General features: G+C 42.5%; 1 protein-coding gene across 1 annotated transcript in view; it reads right to left on the reverse strand.

Annotated features, from left to right (window-relative positions):
* Positions 1-22,822, reverse strand: part of garnl3 (GTPase activating Rap/RanGAP domain like 3) — a 243,644-nt gene that overhangs the window by 28,869 nt on the left and 191,953 nt on the right. Inside the window, exons 22-26 of the mRNA XM_052525397.1 lie at positions 11,131-11,289; positions 10,868-10,934; positions 9,398-9,505; positions 8,740-8,858; positions 7,168-7,303 (exon numbers count right to left, since the gene is read on the reverse strand). Of these exons, the coding sequence (XP_052381357.1) occupies positions 7,168-7,303; positions 8,740-8,858; positions 9,398-9,505; positions 10,868-10,934; positions 11,131-11,289 (589 nt within the window). The remainder of the gene's footprint in view (positions 1-7,167; positions 7,304-8,739; positions 8,859-9,397; positions 9,506-10,867; positions 10,935-11,130; positions 11,290-22,822) is intronic.

Below are 22,822 nucleotides of genomic sequence, written 5' to 3' on the forward strand. Positions count from 1 at the left end.
TGGGGATGGATGGAGAAGGAGAGATACAGAGAGAGTGGGGATGGATGGAGAAGGAGAGATACAGAGAGAGTGGGGATGGATGGAGAAGGAGAGATACAGAGAGAGAGATGGGGATGGATGGAGAAGGAGAGATACAGAGAGTGGGGATGGATGGAGAAGGAGAGATACAGAGAGAGTGGGGATGGATGGAGAAGGAGAGATACAGAGAGTGGGGATGGATGGAGAAGGAGAGATACAGAGAGAGTGGGGATGGATGGAGAAGGAGAGATACAGAGAGAGTGGGGATGGATGGAGAAGGAGAGATACAGAGAGAGGGGGGATGGATGGAGAAGGAGAGATACAGAGAGAGTGGGGATGGATGGAGAAGGAGAGATACAGAGAGAGGGGATGGATGGAGGAGGAGAGATACAGAGAGATGGGGGATGGATGGAGAAGGAGAGATACAGAGAGAGGGGGATGGATGGAGAAGGAGAGATACAGAGAGAGTGGGGATGGATGGAGAAGGAGAGATACAGAGAGAGTGGGGATGGATGGAGAGGAGAGATACAGAGGGATGGATGGAGAAGGAGAGATACAGAGAGAGTGGGGATGGATGGAGAAGGAGAGATACAGAGAGAGTGGGGATGGATGGAGAAGGAGAGATACAGAGAGAGTGGGGATGGATGGAGAAGGAGAGATACAGAGAGAGTGGGGATGGATGGAGAAGGAGAGATACAGAGAGAGTGGGGATGGATGGAGAAGGAGAGATACAGAGAGTGGGGATGGATGGAGAAGGAGAGATACAGAGAGTGGGGATGGATGGAGGAGGAGAGATACAGAGAGTGGGGATGGATGGAGAAGGAGTGATACAGAGAAAGGTATTGCGGTGAGAGAGACATCATTTCAACACCAAGCAACTTCAGGCAATGACGTTATGGAGACCTCCTTAGACTGGTTAGTTTACCACACGCCCACGCGCACACACACACTAGAGGAACATATGTGTAAGAACACGAACATGAAGAACATGATCATGTCATGTGCCAATCAAGCCTCCTCTATCTAAACTGATTAACAACATGACTCAGTGACACAGTGTGCGATCAACTTATGAATTCATCATCGTCGCCATTTCAACACTGTGTAATATAATTTGACTACTCAGTTACAGACATTTACAGCTATCCATCAATTATTCAACGTTTGGGATCAATAATTAAACGACTGTTTGAGTCAGAGTAATTGGATACTTAACATCTTCGTAGCAGCACCGCATTCCAGTCTCTGTAGTCTGCTGTATTCTAGTCTCTATAGTCTGCTGTATTCCAGTCTCTATAGTCTGCTGTATTCCAGTCTCTATAGTCTGCTGTATTCCAGTCTCTATAGTCTGCTGTATTCCAGTCTCTATAGTCTGCTGTATTCCAGTCTCTGTAGTCTGCTGTATTCCAGTCTCTATAGTCTGCTGTATTCCAGTCTCTATAGTCTGCTGTATTCCAGTTTCTGTAGTCTGCTGTATTCCAGTCTCTGTAGTCTGCTGTATTCCAGTCTCTATAGTCTGCTGTAATTTCAGTCTCTATAGTCTGCTGTATTCCAGTCTCTATAGTCTGCTGTATTCCAGTCTCTATAGTCTGCTGTATTCCAGTCTCTATAGTCTGCTGTATTCCAGTCTCTATAGTCTGCTGTATTCCAGTCTCTATAGTCTGCTGTATTCCAGTCTCTGTAGTCTGCTGTATTCCAGTCTCTGTAGTCTGCTGTAATTCCAGTCTCTATAGTCTGCTGTATTCCAGTCTCTATAGTCTGCTGTATTCCAGTCTCTATAGTCTGCTGTATTCCAGTCTCTGTAGTCTGCTGTATTCCAGTCTCTATAGTCTGCTGTATTCCAGTCTCTATAGTCTGCTGTATTCCAGTCTATGTAGTCTGCTGTATTCCAGTCTCTGTAGTCTGCTGTATTCCAGTCTCTATAGTCTGCTGTATTCCAGTCTCTATAGTCTGCTGTATTCCAGTCTCTGTAGTCTGCTGTATTCCAGTCTCTATAGTCTGCTGTATTCCAGTCTCTATAGTCTGCTGTATTCCAGTCTCTATAGTCTGCTGTATTCCAGTCTCTATAGTCTGCTGTATTCCAGTCTCTATAGTCTGCTGTATTCCAGTCTCTATAGTCTGCTGTATTCCAGTCTCTATAGTCTGCTGTATTCCAGTCTCTATAGTCTGCTGTATTCCAGTCTCTATAGTCTGCTGTATTCCAGTCTCTGTAGTCTGCTGTATTCCAGTCTCTATAGTCTGCTGTATTCCAGTCTCTATAGTCTGCTGTATTCCAGTCTCTATAGTCTGCTGTATTCCAGTCTCTATAGTCTGCTGTATTCCAGTCTCTGTAGTCTGCTGTATTCCAGTCTGCTCTATTCCATTCTCTATAGTCTGCTGTATTTCAGTCTCTATAGTCTGCTGTATTCCAGTCTCTATAGTCTGCTGTATTCCAGTCTCTATAGTCTGCTGTATTCCAGTCTCTATAGTCTTCTGTATTCCAGTCTCTGTAGTCTGCTGTATTCCAGTCTCTATAGTCTGCTGTATTCCAGTCTCTATACTCTGCTGTATTCCAGTCTCTATAGTCTGCTGTATTCCAGTCTCTATAGTCTGCTGTATTCCAGTCTCTGTAGTCTGCTGTATTCCAGTCTCTATAGTCTGCTGTATTCCAGTCTCTATAGTCTGCTGTATTCCAGTCTCTATAGTCTGCTGTATTCCAGTCTCTATAGTCTGCTGTATTCCAGTCTCTATAGTCTGCTGTATTCCAGTCTGTCTGCTGTATTCCAGTCTCTATCTCTATCTGCTGTATTCCAGTCTCTGTAGTCTGCTGTATTCCAGTCTGTAGTCTGCTGTATTCCAGTCTCTATAGTCTGTCTGTATTCCAGTCTCTATAGTCTGCTGTATTCCAGTCTCTATAGTCTGCTGTATTCCAGTCTCTATAGTCTGCTGTATTCCAGTCTCTATAGTCTGCTGTATTCCAGTCTCTATAGTCTGCTGTATTCCAGTCTCTATAGTCTGCTGTATTCCAGTCTCTGTAGTCTGCTGTATTCCAGTCTCTATAGTCTGCTGTATTCCAGTCTCTATAGTCTGCTGTATTCCAGTCTCTATAGTCTGCTGTATTCCAGTCTCTGTAGTCTGCTGTATTCGTCTCTATAGTCTGCTGTATTCCAGTCTCTATAGTCTGCTGTATTCCAGTCTCTATAGTCTGCTGTATTCAAGTCTCTGTAGTCTGCTGTATTCAAGTCTCTATAGTCTGCTGTATTCCAGTCTCTATAGTCTGCTGTATTCCAGTCTCTATAGTCTGCTGTATTCCAGTCTCTATAGTCTGCTGTATTCCAGTCTCTATAGTCTGCTGTATTCCAGTCTCTGTAGTCTGCTGTATTCCAGTCTCTATAGTCTGCTGTATTCCAGTCTCTATAGTCTGCTGTAGTCCAGTCTCTATAGTCTGCTGTATTCCAGTCTCTGTAGTCTGCTGTATTCCAGTTTCTGCAGTCTGCTGTATTCCAGTCTCTGTAGTCTGCTGTATTCCAGTCTCTATAGTCTGCTGTATTCCAGTCTCTATAGTCTGCTGTATTCCAGTCTCTGTAGTCTGCTGTATTCCAGTCTCTGTAGTCTGCTGTATTCCAGTCTCTATAGTCTGCTGTAATTCCAGTCTCTATAGTCTGCTGTATTCCAGTCTCTATAGTCTGCTGTATTCCAGTCTCTATAGTCTGCTGTATTCCAGTCTCTGTAGTCTGCTGTATTCCAGTCTCTATAGTCTGCTGTATTCCAGTCTCTATAGTCTGCTGTACTCCAGTCTCTATACTCTGCTGTATTCCAGTCTCTATAGTCTGCTGTATTCCAGTCTATGTAGTCTGCTGTATTCCAGTCTCTATAGTCTGCTGTATTCCAGTCTCTGTAGTCTGCTGTATTCCAGTCTCTGTAGTCTGCTATATTCCAGTCTCTATAGTCTGCTGTATTCCAGTCTCTATAGTCTGCTGTATTCCAGTCTCTATAGTCTGCTGTATTCCAGTCTCTATAGTCTGCTGTATTCCAGTCTCTGTAGTCTGCTGTATTCCAGTCTCTATAGTCTGCTGTATTCCAGTCTCTATAGTCTGCTGTATTCCAGTCTCTATAGTCTGCTGTATTCCAGTCTCTGTAGTCTGCTTTATTTCAGTCTCTATAGTCTGCTGTATTCCAGTCTCTATAGTCTGCTGTATTCCAGTCTCTATAGTCTGCTGTATTCCAGTCTCTGTAGTCTGCTGTATTCAAGTCTCTACAGTCTGCTGTATTCCATTCTCTATAGTCTGCTATATTCCAGTCTCTGTAGTCTGCTGTATCCCAGTCTCTACAGGCTGCTGTATTCCAGTCTCTATAGTCTGCTGTATTCCAGTCTCTATAGTCTGCTGTATTCCAGTCTCTATAGTCTGCTGTATTCCAGTCTCTATAGTCTGCTGTATTCCAGTCTCTATACTCTGCTGTATTCCAGTCTCTATAGTCTGCTGTATTCCAGTCTCTATAGTCTGCTGTATTCCAGTCTCTATAGTCTGCTGTATTCCAGTCTCTATAGTCTGCTGTATTCCAGTCTCTGTAGTCTGCTGTATTCCAGTCTCTATAGTCTGCTGTATTCCAGTCTCTATAGTCTGCTGTATTCTAGTCTCTATAGTCTGCTGTATTCCAGTCTCTGTAGTCTGCTGTATTCCAGTCTCTATAGTCTGCTGTATTCCAGTCTCTATAGTCTGCTGTATTCTAGTCTCTATAGTCTGCTGTATTCCAGTCTCTATAGTCTGCTGTATTCTAGTCTCTATAGTCTGCTGTATACCAGGCTCTGTAGTCTGCTGTATTCCAGTCTCTACAGTCTGCTGTATTCCAGTGGTAGCTATAGCAGGGGTGGGCACTTTAGGCACCCAACATGCCAAAAGAATGTTGCAAAACATTTTTGATACGTTTTGCCCAAATGAACATGATGTAGGTGTATTGGCTTGCAATGGTTAAATCTAACCACTTGGTGGCAGTGAATGCTCATATTCTAATGCAGCGTTTCACGAGATCAAGACAGAATGGCAATAGTAACGCACACGCAGCTATGTGACTGTCTGATGTGATGGAAGGCTGCACTGCGCCAAACAGACCGCAGTTCTGAAATGTCACGGGGTCAAAGGTGATGCAAACAGCATTCTGGGAGAAAAGGGGTCACTCATTTTGTTATGACAGGTTCACTGACTCACAGTTACCGACCCCTCTCTCCTGTAACAATACCAGACAGAAATGTTAATAATAAACCAAATAGATATGAAATATAGCAACAACAAAAAGCATGCAGCCATCTGGGATATATAATCGCGTGGATCTATATATTCCACATGCGTTTCTGCTCCAGGGAAAATGACCTACAATCTAACAAAATAAAGGTTCCATAAGAGTTTTTGAATATTTTATTTGTTATGTTTTATAACTGTCCAATCCTCAAATCAGAATAAGATGTGATTCCATGACTAAACATGGTTCAGGATTGGTGGAATACTACTAGAGGTAGTTTGACTGTCCGATCCACACATCAGTCTCAGCATTTTGTATTCACATGTTACTGATGTCAACAAATCTGATCTGAAACTGAGCCAATTGTCTACCAGTAGAAAAGCAGCTCTCCCCATAGAGCAGAAACGGCAGGCACAGGCAGTCGGTTAGAGGATGGGATTTTTTGTCAGCCCCCCCCCCAATCTCTCCCTCCTTCCCCTAGATTGTGGCACCTCTATTTAGACCACCACTCTGAATGGGAGAGGGGGTTTTGACAAAAGTTTCCATGGTGACAGTGCGATCTGTAAATCATGCTGCGGTAGACGTGTCTTCTCCTCCCCTCTGTCTCGCTCTCTCTTTCATTCCCCCTCTTCTCTCTCTCTCTCTCAAACATTCTCCCATTTCTGTCACATGCATACCTTTCTGAATCCACATCTCTCTACCTCTCTATCATCCATGTCTACATCACATTTCACCCCCTCCATTTTCCAGTCACTCTGACAGAGAGAAGGTGTGATGGGGAAGACAGAACGTTCACTTAACATTCAACTGACACTCAGTCAAACATGCCGCTTCATATAAAAAAACCTCAAAGGTGAGGTATTTTCCGTGCATGTTAGTAGGGCAGCATGTGCAGCTAGATGAAGAGGGAGGGCTGTGTCCCAAATGGCACCTGATTCCCTATATGGTGCACTGCTTCTGAACAGGGGGCGAGGCTCGGGTCAGAAGTAGTGCACTATATAAGGAAAACAATGCCATTTGGGACACACCGGAGGAGAAGTGGGAGACTCGTTGAAATACCTTCGGCATCCTTAGACATGTACAGGGATAGCTTGGTACCATAGGGGATCCGTATAGAATCTGAACCAGGGACCAGAACAAGATTATGTAATACACACACACACACTCCGGTACGACAGAACACACACATTCAGTAGTATTAACACCACCACCCCCAGAGCTGGAAAGATCAACGCTACAGGGATGTTAATGGTTATAGTAGTGTTCCAAGACTAGAGTTGACCAATAGAAAAGAGAAGAAGAACCAGGTAAAAGATGTCAGAATCTTAAAGGGGAACTTGTGGTATATTGCATCATCATAATGATGTGGCAGGTGACACATTGCTTCTTGAATGTCCAAGATCTTGAAAACTTTATTGCTGACATGCACAACATTTTGTAACTGTATCAACAATGGACTAATGAAACAAAATATATATATATTGTTTTTGAGTGGAGTTCCCCTTTAACCCCTCAAAGTGCCCTCTATACTGTACTACACTCTACCCCCTCTAAAGCCCAGTTCAGGTCCCATGATATATACTACACTCTACCCCCTCTAAAGCCCAGTTCAGGTCCCATGATATATACTACACTCTACCCCCTCTAAAGCCCAGTTCAGGTCCCATGATATATACTACACTCTACCCCCTCTAATGCCCAGTTCAGGTCCCAGGCTATATACTACACCCTTCACCCTCTAAAGCCCAGTTCAGGTCCAACACCCAACTCTCTATCCAGAGTAACACACAAGCACTCTGGAGTACGTGTGCATACATATGATGTGTGTCACACACACTAACTACTGCAGTCCCCTAAAATGACAGAGATGAAGTGTGCGTTTCCAATTGTGTTGTCATCCTATAACGTGATTGGTTGCTTGGTGAGGCTTACCGTCTCCGAGCGGCAATGGGAACACGGGCATCTCGTAGCCGGTGGGCGTCTGTGGGGAACTCTGGGAACTGGTGTCCCGGGAGCTGCAGTTGGAGGCAGAGTTGACCGGAGCGGACGACACAAAGTAGATGTCTGACTGATGGAGGGGATGGGGGGAGATGAAGGTATTTAAAGAAACGGAGAGGAGGAGAAAAAGTGGAGAAGGAGAAAGATTGATAGAGGTAGAGAGAGATAGTGAGAGAGATAGTGAGAGAGAGAGAGAGTGAGAGAGAGTGAGAGAGAGAGAGAGAGAGAGAGAGAGAGAGAGAGAGAGAGAGAGAGAGAGAGAGAGAGAGAGAGAGAGAGAGAGAGAGAGAGAGAGAGAGAGAGAGAGAGAGAGAGAGAGAGAGAGAGAGAGAGAGAGAGAGAGAGAGAGAGAGAGAGAGAGGTGTTGGTTAGTGAAATAATGCCATCACCTGTCTTAGGTTCTGAACAAACAGAGTAAAAACTCAAACAGACAACTAGGAAAGGCTCAAACCAAATGTATTCACCTCCTACTAGGCTGGGTCAACTCCTTACACATCTAGACATCCCTGTTGCTAGACAGGATTGTAATCATGGCCCTGCCTGATGCTAGAACGTTGGTGGGTGTGGAAGTGTATGTGTGTGAGATAGGATGGTAGTAGGAGGGTCGTTGGGGTGGGTCCTTCTGCCCCCCCTCCCAGAGGTCACTTCATCTGTTGACTTGACCTCGAACTGAATTCCTCGCTGCTCCCTAGTTCCTCAGCTGGCCTGCCTTATCAGAGACAAACTATTACCCTTCACCTCCCTCCTTAGAAACATGTCAACAGAATATGAACTTTCTGTCTCATTCAGTAACTTTCCTATCCACCCTTCAGTTCCTATCCACCCTTCAGTTCCTATCCACCCTTCAGTTCCTATCCACCCTTCAGTTCCTATCCACCCTTCAGTTCCTATCCACCCTTCAGTTCCTATCCACCCTTCAGTTCCTATCCACCCTTCAGTTCCTATCCACCCTTCATTGACCCCAACATACACATTCCTTATACATGTAAAGTCATCAATAAGTTCTAGTATGGTAACATGTATCAGTCTATTTCAAGCTAGAATCCAACACCTGCTACAACATGATGAGGTTGTGTTTCATATTGTTGAATGGTACAGTCTGCATGTGCCCTTCTGTTGTGTATGAGGTGTGTGTTTGATAGTGTGTATGTGTGGTCCCTCCGGGATAATAAACTGATTGAAATAAGATTGTGCTGAGAACACACACACACACACACACACACACACACACACACACACACACACACACACACACACACACACACACACACACACACACACACACACACACACACACACACACACACACACACACACACACACACACATGCTCACAAACGGACACGCACATACACGCTCATGAACGCTCGTGAACGCATGCACACACGTGTGCACACACACACTTTCTCTCTCTCTTTTGTCTTTTGTGTTGTGTAGGAAAAGCGCTTTATAACTCAGATTCATTACCATCATGATTGGACACTTCCACCTGTCAATCAAACTCACCCTGGAGGCAGTCAGCTGGAGCTCTGGCACGACAGCTGTGTAGACCAGGTTACCGTTGACAACCAGCCGGATCTCAATGGAGTCAGTGGTAAAGGCCAAGATGTAGGGAAACGCACACACTAACACAACAACAACTTTCTGTTAATGAATAAAGAATGAACATCCCATGTGCTGACATAGCATCAGAAAACGTGCATTTACAGGCAGAACGGAGAATCAACAGTAATAATGAGTGCATGACTATGAAGTCATTCTGATTCCAAAGCACAGCATCAACCTTCTGAAGAACACCTGGCTGAATGGAGCTGATAGATTCGGATAGATGGTTTGGATAGATAATGTCCTAATAAATTAATCCTAAGGGTAAAATTGGTTTGTCAAAGCAGCATGACAGTACAAACATACACATACTAACATACGAGAAACTGTAGCTTGTGTGATGTATCTTTAGCCAGCCATTCTCTGCTTTCATCATCAGAAACAAACACAGACTGCAACAGACAAACACTCTGGACGACCTAGCCTGGGTGGCACCCGCTGCATGTTACCATGGTGACGGGGCTCAGGCCAGGGCCGGAGGCTGGGCTGACCGAGGGAGCGGGGTGTGAGGAGGGGTAGGGTGGGGCTGCTGGTTGCTATGGTTACCAGTGCTACTCACCAATGGCGTTGGGCATCTGGTTCCAGCTGAAGTGTAAGTCAGAGGCGTTAGACTGGATCATAGGGGTGGACCCATTGAACGGACACACCTTCTTATAGGAACAGATATCTGGGGAACATATGAGATATACAGTATCAGAACGGATATATTAGTGACTCGATATGCCTTTATACCATGTCATTGTTACGTCATGACAGGAACAATATCTGCACAGAAAGACGAGTTTAGAAACATAAGTCTAAATATAGAAACAGTTGTTAATCTTGTATATATAGGAACCTTGTATATATAGGAACCTTATATATGTAGGAACCTTGTATATATAGGAACCTTATATATATAGGAACCTTGTATATATAGGAACCTTGTATATGTAGGAACCTTGTATATATAGGAACCATGTATATATAGGAACCTTGTATATGTAGGAACCTTGTATATATAGGAACCTTGTATATGTAGGAACCTTGTATATGTAGGAACCTTGTATATATAGAAACCTTGTATATATAGGAACCTTGTATATATAGGAACCTTGTATATATAGGAACCTTGTATATGTAGGAACCTTGTATATATAGGAACCTTGTATACATAGGAACCTTGTATATATAGGAACCTTATATAAGAACCTTGTATATATAGGAACCTTGTATATATAGGAACCTTATATATGTAGGAACCTTGTATATATAGGAACCTTGTATATGTAGGAACCTTGTATATGTAGGAACCTTGTATATATAGGAACCTTGTATATATAGGAACCTTGTATATATAGGAACCTTGTATATGTAGGAACCTTGTATATGTAGGAACCTTGTATATATAGGAACCTTGTATATATAGGAACCTTGTATATATAGAAACCTTGTATATGTAGGAACCTTGTATATGTAGGAACCTTGTATATATAGGAACCTTGTATATATAGGAACCTTGTATATATAGGAACCTTGTATATATAGGAACCTTGTATATATAGGAACCTTGTATATGTAGGAACCTTGTATATGTAGGAACCTTGTATATATAGGAACCTTGTATATATAGGAACCTTGTATATATAGGAACCTTGTATATATAGGAACCTTGTATATATAGGAACCTTGTATATGTAGGAACCTTGTATATATAGGAACCTTGTATATATAGGAACCTTGTATATGTAGGAACCTTGTATATATAGGAACCTTGTATATATAGGAACCTTATATATAGGAACCTTGTATATGTAGGAACCTTGTATATATAGGAACCTTGTATATATAGGAAAAAAATGTACCATTATGCTATTTATTCGCACATGTACCCTAAAAGCTACCAAACAGTACCATGTGACGTCATTATGTGTACCTCTGAAGGTACATTATATGTATTTTTATATTTTTTTATTACCCAACTAACAATACCGTACCTTTATTTTCTAAGAGTGTAGAGTGTAGAAATACCCCAGATAAATGGACTCACAATTGTAACACAACAAAAGACCAGCCTCCCCATCCTCGTACACATCGATGGCTGCCACAAAGTTGACCTGTGTGCACATGGCAGAGAAGAGCACTGTATTGAATTTATTCTACTCAATTGTCATTCATTGGCCCATCTTTAACTGTTCTCTTCTAAACTGTAACTCTTCTCCTTCATTGTTGAGCTCTCTCCTCAGTCAACCAACCAGGTAAGTGGAAGCTAATGTAAATAACAACATAAATCATATTGTTAGGAGGTCTCACCCGGTTGGCGTCTACGTGGTGTAGCCTGTATGCGTCCCCAGTGCTCTCGTTGATCAGGTCAAACTGGTGTTTGTAGGCCACACAGATCATGTTGTCGTTCTCCCCTGTAGGACCGTCCACTAGGGCCATGACTACTGGAGGGTCACACAGACAGATCTCCTAGGGGAGGGGGGTCAGGTCAGGTGGGTGGGCCTCACACAGGTGTGTGTGTGTGTGTGTGTGTGTGTGTGTGTGTGTGTGTGTGTGTGTGTGTGTGTGTGTGTGTGTGTGTGTGTGTGTGTGTGTGTGTGTGAATGCATGCCTGTGTGAGCCTGTATGAGCCTCTCCTCATTCACTAGCTCCCTTAGCTGTGGTGAAATGCTGACCTTCTAATGCTCAATGGAATAGCTCAAGAAGTTCTACAACTGCACCGCGGAGAGCATCTTAACTGGCTGCATCACCGCTTGGTATGGCAAAGGCACCGTCCTTGACCGCAAAGCTCTACAGAGGGTGGTGCGGACAGCCCAGTACATCACTGGGGCCGAACTCCCTGCCATCCAGGACCTTTGACTCCAGCCACCCAAAGACTCCAGCCACCCAAAGACTCCAGCCACCCAAAGACTCCAGCCACCCAAGCCATAGACTGTTCACTCTGTTACCTTCCAGCAAACGGTACCGGAGCATCGGCTCTCAGACCAACAGGCTCCAAGGCAGCTTCTACCCACAAGCCATAAGACTGTTAAATAACCAGACTGCTAAACAGCCTAAATATTCAATTAACGGTACCTGAACTATCTACACTGACCCTATGCACATTCACTAGACTATACACACCATATACACACTCACTAGACTATACACACCATATACACACTCACTAGACTTTACATACCATACACACTCACTAGACTTTACACACCATATACATTCACTAGACTTTACACACCATACACACTCACTAGACTATACACACCATATACACTCACTAGACTATACACACCATATACACTCACTAGACTATACACACCATATACACACTCACTAGACTTTACACACCATATACATTCACTAGACTTTACACACCATACACACTCACTAGACTATACACACCATATACACTCACTAGACTTTACACACCATATACATTCACTAGACTATACACACCATACACACTCACTAGACTTTACACACCATATACATTCACTAGACTATACACACCATACACACTCACTAGACTTTACACACCATATACATTCACTAGACTATACACACCATATACACTCACTAGACTTTACATACCATACACACTCACTAGACTTTACACACCATATACACTCACTAGACTTTACACACCATATACATTCACTAGACTTTACACACCATATACACACTCACTAGACTATACACACCATATACACACTCACTAGACTATACACACCATATACACTCACTAGACTTTACACACCATATACACTCACTAGACTATACACACCATATACACTCACTAGACTATACACACCATATACACTCACTAGACTTTACATACCATACACACTCACTAGACTTTACACACCATATACACACTCACTAGACTTTACACACCATATACACTCACTAGACTATACACACCATATACACTCACTAGACTTTACATACCATACACACTCACTAGACTTTACACACCATATACATTCACTAGACTTTACACACCATATACACTCACTAGACTATACACACCATATACATTCACTAGACTATACACACCATATACATTCACTAGACTATACACACCATATACACTCACTAGACTATACACACCATATACATTCACTAGACTATACACACCATATACATTCACTAGACTTTACACACCATATACATTCACTAGACTATACACACCATATACACTCACTAGACTTTACACACCATATACACTCACTAGACTATACACACCATATACATTCACTAGACTTTACACACCATATACACTCACTAGACTATACACACCATATACATTCACTAGACTATACACACCATATACACTCACTAGACTATACACACCATATACACTCACTAGACTATACACACCATATACACTCACTAGACTTTACACACCATATACATTCACTAGACTATACACACCATATACATTCACTAGACTTTACACACCATATACACTCACTAGACTATACACACCATATACACTCACTAGACTTTACACACCATATACACTCACTAGACTTTACACACCATATACATTCACTAGACTATACACACCATATACACTCACTAGACTATACACACCATATACATTCACTAGACTTTACACACCATATACACTCACTAGACTATACACACCATATACACTCACTAGACTTTACACACCATATACACTCACTAGACTATACACACCATATACACTCACTAGACTTTACACACCATATACACTCACTAGACTATACACACCATATACACTCACTAGACTATACACACCATATACACTCACTAGACTTTACACACCATATACACTCACTAGACTTTACACACCATATACATTCACTAGACTATACACACCATATACACTCACTAGACTATACACACCATATACATTCACTAGACTTTACACACCATATACACTCACTAGACTATACACACCATATACACTCACTAGACTTTACACACCATATACACTCACTAGACTTTACACACCATATACATTCACTAGACTATACACACCATATACATTCACTAGACTTTACACACCATATACACTCACTAGACTATACACACCATATACATTCACTAGACTTTACACACCATATACATTCACTAGACTATACACACCATATACACTCACTAGACTATACACACCATATACACTCACTAGACTATACACACCATATACACTCACTAGACTTTACACACCATATACACTCACTAGACTATACACACCATATACACTCACTAGACTATACACACCATATACATTCACTAGACTATACACACCATATACACACTCACTAGACTATACACACCATATACACTCACTAGACTATACACACCATATACATTCACTAGACTATACACACCATATACATTCACTAGACTATACACACCATATACACACTCACTAGACTATACACACCATATACACTCACTAGACTTTACACACCATATACACTCACTAGACTATACACACCATATACACTCACTAGACTATACACACCATATACATTCACTAGACTTTACACACCATATACATTCACTAGACTATACACACCATATACATTCACTAGACTATACACACCATATACACTCACTAGACTTTACACACCATATACATTCACTAGACTATACACACCATATACACTCACTAGACTTTACACACCATATACATTCACTAGACTTTACACACCATATACATTCACTAGACTATACACACCATATACACACTCACTAGACTATACACACCATATACATTCACTAGACTATACACACCATATACATTCACTAGACTTTACACACCATATACACTCACTAGACTATACACACCATATACACTCACTAGACTTTACACACCATATACACTCACTCACTTTAGACACCATATTTCACTAGACTATACACACCATATACACTCACTAGACTATACACACCATATACATTCACTAGACTATACACACCATATACACTCACTAGACTATACACACCATATACATTCACTAGACTATACACACCATATACACTCACTAGACTATACACACCATATACACTCACTAGACTATACACACCATATACACTCACTAGACTATACACACCATATACACTCACTAGACTATACACACCATATACACACTCACTAGACTATACACACCATATACATTCACTAGACTATACACACCATATACACTCACTAGACTATACACACCATATACATTCACTAGACTATACACACCATATACATTCACTAGACTATACACACCATATACATTCACTAGACAATACACACCATATACACACTCACTAGACTATACACACCATATACATTCACTAGACTTTACACACCATATACATTAACTAGACTTTACTTATACATTAACTAGACTTTACACACCATATACATTCACTAGACTATACACACCATATACATTCTTTACAGACCATACACATTCACTAGACTATACACACTATACATTCACTAGACTTTACAGACCATATACACACTCACTAGACTATACACATCATATACACTCACTAGACTATACACACCATATACACACTCACTAGACTATACACATCATATACACACTCACTAGACTATACACACCATATACACACTCACGAGACTATACACACCATATACACACTCACGAGACTATACACACCATATACACACTCACTCACACACACTACATTGACACTCCCACACATAACACACACATGAATAACAACACAAACACACATACATACACATTACACACACACACTTTCACACATCATTTTCTGCTGCTACTCTATTCTTTATTTTACTTTTAATATGATCTATTATGATGGCTAGTCACTTTACCCTGCCGACATGTACATACCTACCTCAAATACCTTATTATTATCTATCCTGATGCCTAGTCACTTTACCCTGCCTTCATGTACATATCTACCTCAAATAGCTCATATGTCTGCACATTGATCTGGTACTCCCTGTTTATACAGTAACTCCACATTGATCTGGTACTGGTACTCCCTGTATATAGCTCCACATTGATTTGGTACTGGTACTCCCTGTATATAGCTCCACATTGATCTGGTACTGGTACTCCCTATATATAGCCTCACATTGATCTGGTACTGGTACTCCCTATATATAGCCTCACATTGATCTGGTACTGGTACTCCCTGTATATAGCTCCACATTGATCTGGTACTCCCTGTATATAGCTCCACATTAATCTGGTACTGGTTACTCCCTGTATATAGCTCCACATTGATCTGGTACTGGTTACTCCCTGTATATAGCTCCACATTGATCTGGTACTGGTACTCCCTGTATATAGCTCCACATTGATCTGGTACTCCCTGTATATAGCTCCACATTGATCTGGTACTGGTTACTCCCTGTATATAGCTCCACATTGATCTGGTACTGGTACTCCCTGTATATAGCTCCACATTGATCTGGTACTGGTACTCCCTGTGTATAGTTCCGCATTGACCTGGTACTCCCTGTATATAGCTCCACATTGATCTGGTACTGGTACTGGTTACTCCAAGTATATAGCTCCACATTGATCTGGTACTGGTACTCCCTGTATATAGCTCCACATTGATCTGGGACTGGTACTCCCTGTATATAGCTCCACATTGATATGGTACTGTTACTCCCTGTATATAGCTCCACATTGACCTGGTACTCCCTGTATATAACTCCACATTGATCTGGTACTGGTAGACCCGGTATATAGCTCCACATTGATCTGGTACTGGTACTCCTGTATATAGCTCCACATTGATATGGTACTGTTACTCCCTGTATATAGCTCCACATTGATCTGGTACTGGTACTCCCTGTATATAGCTCCACATTGATCTGGTACTGGTTACTCCCTGTATATAGCTCCACATTGATCTGGTACTGGTACTCCCTGTATATAGCTCCACATTGATCTGGTACTGGTACTCCCTGTATATAGCTCCACATTGATCTGGTACTGGTAGACCCGGTATATAGCTCCATATTGATCTGGTACTGGTTACTCCCTGTGTATAGCTCCACATTGATCTGGTACTGGTTACTCCCTGTATATAGCTCCACATTGATCTGGTACTGGTACTCCCTGTATATAGCTCCACATTGATCTGGTACTGGTACTCCCTGTATATAGCTCCACATTGATCTGGTACTGGTTACTCCCTGTATATAGCTCCACATTGATCTGGTACTGGTTACTCCCTGTATATAGCTCCACATTGATCTGGTTCTGGTACTCCCTGTATATAGCTCCACATTGATATGGTACTGTTACTCCAAGTATATAGCTCCACATTGATCTGGTACTGGTACTCCCTGTATATAGCTCCACATTGATCTGGGACTGGTACTCCCTGTATATAGCTCCACATTGATATGGTACTGTTACTCCCTGTATATAGCTCCACATTGATCTGGTACTGGTACTCCCTGTATATAGCTCCACATTGATCTGGTACTGGTACTCCCTGTATATAGCTCCACATTGATCTGGTACTGGTACTCCCTGTATATAGCTCCACATTGATCTGGTACTGGTAGACCCGGTATATAGCTCCATATTGATCTGGTACTGGTTACTCCCTGTGTATAGCTCCACATTGATCTGGTACTGGTTACTCCCTGTATATAGCTCCAAATTGATCTGGTACTGGTACTCCCTGTATATAGCTCCACATTGATCTGGTACTGGTACTCCCTGTATATAGCTCCACATTGATCTGGTACTGGTAGACCCGGTATATAGCTCCATATTGATCTGGTACTGGTTACTCCCTGTGTATAGCTCCACATTGATCTGGTACTGGTACTCCCTGTATATAGCTCCACATTGATCTGGTACTGGTTACTCCCTGTATATAGCTCCACATTGATCTGGTTCTGGTACTCCCTGTATATAGCTCCACATTGATATGGTACTGTTACTCCCTGTATATAGCTCCACATTGATCTGGTACTGGTACTCCCTGTATATAGCTCCACATTGATCTGGTACTGGTTACTCCCTGTATATAGCTCCACATTGATCTGGTACTGGTACTCCCTGTATATAGCTCCACATTGACCTGGTACTCCCTGTATATAGCTCCACATTGACCTGGTACTCCCTGTATATAGCTCCACATTGATCTGGTACTGGTACTCCCTGTATATAGCTCCACATTGATCTGGTACTCCTTGTATATAGCTCCACATTGATATGGTACTGGTACTCCCTGTATATAGCTCCACATTGATCTGGTACTGGTACTCCCTGTATATAGCTCCACGTTGATCTGGTACTGGTTACTCCCTGTATATAGCTCCACATTGATCTGGTACTGGTACTCCCTGTATATAGCTCCACATTGACCTGGTACTCCCTGTATATAGCTCCACATTGATCTGGTACTGGTACTCCCTGTATATAGCTCCACATTGATCTGGTACTGGTACTCCCTGTATATAGCTCCACATTGATCTGGTACTCCCTGTATATAGCTCCACATTGATCTGGTACTGGTTACTCCCTGTAAATAGCTCCACATTGATCTGGTACTGGTACTCCCTGTATATAGCTCCACATTGATCTGGTACTGGTAATCCCTGTGTATAGCTCCGCATTGACCTGGTACTCCCTGTATATAGCTCCACATTGATCTGGTACTGGTACTCCCTGTATATAGCTCCACATTGATCTGGTACTGGTACTCCCTGTATATAGCTCCACATTGATCTGGTACTGGTACTCCCTGTATATAGCTCCACATTGATCTGGTACTGGTTACATTGATCTGGTACTGGTACTCCCTGTATATAGCTCCACATTGATCTGGTACTGGTACTCCCTGTGTATAGTTCCGCATTGACCTGGTACTCCCTGTATATAGCTCCACATTGATCTGGTACTGGTACTGGTTACTCCAAGTATATAGCTCCACATTGATCTGGTACTGGTACTCCCTGTATATAGCTCCACATTGATCTGGGACTGGTACTCCCTGTATATAGCTCCACATTGATATGGTACTGTTACTCCCTGTATATAGCTCCACATTGATATGGTACTGTTACTCCCTGTATATAGCTCCACATTGATCTGGTACTGTTACTCCCTGTATATAGCTCCACATTGATCTGGTACTGGTTACTCCCTGTATATAGCTCCACATTGATCTGGTACTGGTACTCCCTGTATATAGCTCCACATTGATATGGTACTGTTACTCCCTGTATATAGCTCCACATTGATCTGGTACTGGTACTCCCTGTATATAGCTCCACATTGATCTGGTACTGGTTACTCGCTGTATATAGCTCCACATTGATCTGGTACTGGTACTCCCTGTATATAGCTCCACATTGATCTGGTACTGGTACTCCCTGTATATAGCTCCACATTGATCTGGTACTGGTAGACCCGGTATATAGCTCCATATTGATCTGGTACTGGTTACTCCCTGTGTATAGCTCCAAATTTATCTGGTACTGGTACTCCCTGTATATAGCTCCACATTGATCTGGTACTGGTACTCCCTGTATATAGCTCCACATTGATCTGGTACTGGTAGACCCGGTATATAGCTCCATATTGATCTTGTACTGGTTACTCCCTGTGTATAGCTCCACATTGATCTGGTACTGGTTACTCCCTGTATATAGCTCCACATTGATCTGGTACTGTTACTCCCTGTATATAGCTCCACATTGATCTGGTTCTGGTACTCCCTGTATATAGCTCCACATTGATATGGTACTGTTACTCCCTGTATATAGCTCCACATTGATCTGGTACTGGTACTCCCTGTATATAGCTCCACATTGATCTGGTACTGGTTACTCCCTGTATATAGCTCCACATTGATCTGGTACTGGTACTCCCTGTATATAGCTCCACATTGACCTGGTACTCCCTGTATATAGCTCCACATTGACCTGGTACTCCCTGTATATAGCTCCACATTGATCTGGTACTGGTACTCCCTGTATATAGCTCCACATTGATATGGTACTGGTACTCCCTGTATATAGCTCCACATTGATCTGGTACTGGTACTCCCTGTATATAGCTCCACGTTGATCTGGTACTGGTTACTCCCTGTATATAGCTCCACATTGATCTGGTACTGGTACTCCCTGTATATAGCTCCACATTGATCTGGTACTGGTACTCCCTGTATATAGCTCCACATTGATCTGGTACTGGTTACTCCCTGTATATAGCTCCACATTGATCTGGTACTGGTACTCCCTGTATATAGCTCCACATTGATCTGGTTCTGGTACTCCCTGTATATAGCTCCACATTGATCTGGTACTGGTTACTCCCTGTATATAGCTCCACATTGATCTGGTACTGGTTACTCCCTGTATATAGCTCCACATTGATCTGGTTCTGGTACTCCCTGTATATAGCTCCACATTGATATGGTACTGTTACTCCAAGTATATAGCTCCACATTGATCTGGTACTGGTACTCCCTGTATATAGCTCCACATTGATCTGGGACTGGTACTCCCTGTATATAGCTCCACATTGATATGGTACTGGTACTCCCTGTATATAGCTCCACATTGATCTGGTACTGGTACTCCCTGTATATAGCTCCACATTGATCTGGTACTGGTACTCCCTGTATATAGCTCCACATTGATCTGGTACTGGTACTCCCTGTATATAGCTCCACATTGATCTGGTACTGGTAGACCCGGTATATAGCTCCATATTGATCTGGTACTGGTTACTCCTGTGTATAGCTCCACATTGATCTGGTACTGGTTACTCCTGTATATAGCTCCACATTGATCTGGTACTGGTACTCCCTGTATATAGCTCCACATTGATCTGGTACTGGTACTCCCTGTATATAGCTCCACATTGATCTGGTACTGGTAGACCCTGTATATAGCTCCATATTGATCTGGTACTGGTTACTCCTGTGTATAGCTCCACATTGATCTGGTACTGGTACTCCCTGTATATAGCTCCACATTGATCTGGTACTGGTTACTCCCTGTATATAGCTCCACATTGATCTGGTTCTGGTACTCCCTGTATATAGCTCCACATTGATATGGTACTGTTACTCCCTGTATATAGCTCCACATTGATCTGGTACTGGTACTCCCTGTATATAGCTCCACATTGATCTGGTACTGGTTACTCCCTGTATATAGCTCCACATTGATCTGGTACTGGTACTCCCTGTATATAGCTCCACATTGACCTGGTACTCCCTGTATATAGCTCCACATTGATCTGGTACTGGTACTCCCTGTATATAGCTCCACATTGATCTGGTACTGGTACTCCCTGTATATAGCTCCACATTGATCTGGTACTGGTTGTATATAGCTCCACATTGATATGGTACTGGTACTCCTGTATATAGCTCCACATTGATCTGGTACTGGTACTCCCTGTATATAGCTCCACGTTGATCTGGTACTGGTTACTCCCTGTATATAGCTCCACATTGATCTGGTACTGGTACTCCCTGTATATAGCTCCACATTGACGTGGTACTCCCTGTATATAGCTCCACATTGATCTGGTACTGGTACTCCCTGTATATAGCTCCACATTTATCTGGTACTGGTACTCCCTGTATATAGCTCCACATTGATCTGGAACTCCTGTATATAGCTCCACATTGATCTGGTACTGGTTACTCCCTGTAAATAGCTCCACATTGATCTGGTACTGGTACTCCCTGTATATAGCTCCACATTGATCTGGTACTGGTACTCCCTGTGTATAGCTCCGCATTGATCCTGGTACTCCTGTATATAGCTCCACATTGATCTGGTACTGGTACTCCCTGTATATAGCTCCACATTGATCTGGTACTGGTACTCCCTGTATATAGCTCCACATTGATCTGGTACTGGTACTCCCTGTATATAGCTCCACATTGATCTGGTACTGGTTACATTGATCTGGTACTGGTACTGTATATAGCTCCACATTGATCTGGTACTGGTACTCCCTGTATATAGCTCCACATTGATCTGGTACTGGTTACATTGATCTGGTACTGGTATATATAGCTCCACATTGATCTGGTACTCCTGTATATAGCTCCACATTGATCTGGTACTGGTTACTCCCTGTAAATAGCTCCACATTGATCTGGTACTGGTACTCCCTGTATATAGCTCCACATTGATCTGGTACTGGTACTGGTACTGCATTGACCTGGTACTCCCTGTATATAGCTCCACATTGATCTGGTACTGGTACTCCTGTATATAGCTCCACATTGATCTGGTACTGGTTACTTGATCTGGTACTGTATATAGCTCCACATTGATCTGGTACTGGTTACTCCCTGTATATAGCTCCACATTGATCTGGTACTGGTTACTCCCTGTATATAGCTCCACATTGATCTGGTACTGGTTACTCCCTGTATATAGCTCCACATTGATCTGGTACTGGTTACTCCCTGTATATAGCTCCACATTGATCTGGTACTGGTTACTCCCTGTATATAGCTCCACATTGATCTGGTACTGGTACTCCCTGTATATAGCTCCACATTGACCTGGTACTCCCTGTATATAGCTCCACATTGACCTGGTACTCCCTGTATATAGCTCCACATTGATCTGGTACTGGTACTCCTGTATATAGCTCCACATTGATCTGGTACTCCTTGTATATAGCTCCACATTGATATGGTACTGGTACTCCCTGTATATAGCTCCACATTGATCTGGTACTGGTACTCCCTGTATATAGCTCCACGTTGATCTGGTACTGGTTACTCCCTGTATATAGCTCCACATTGATCTGGTACTGGTACTCCCTGTATATAGCTCCACATTGACCTGGTACTCCCTGTATATAGCTCCACATTGATCTGGTACTGGTACTCCCTGTATATAGCTCCATATTGATCTGGTACTGGTACTCCCTGTATATAGCTCCACATTGATCTGGTACTCCCTGTATATAGCTCCACATTGATCTGGTACTGGTTACTC

Source organism: Oncorhynchus keta, chromosome 9, assembly GCF_023373465.1.
Source record: "Oncorhynchus keta strain PuntledgeMale-10-30-2019 chromosome 9, Oket_V2, whole genome shotgun sequence".
NCBI classification, from domain to species: domain Eukaryota; kingdom Metazoa; phylum Chordata; class Actinopteri; order Salmoniformes; family Salmonidae; genus Oncorhynchus; species Oncorhynchus keta.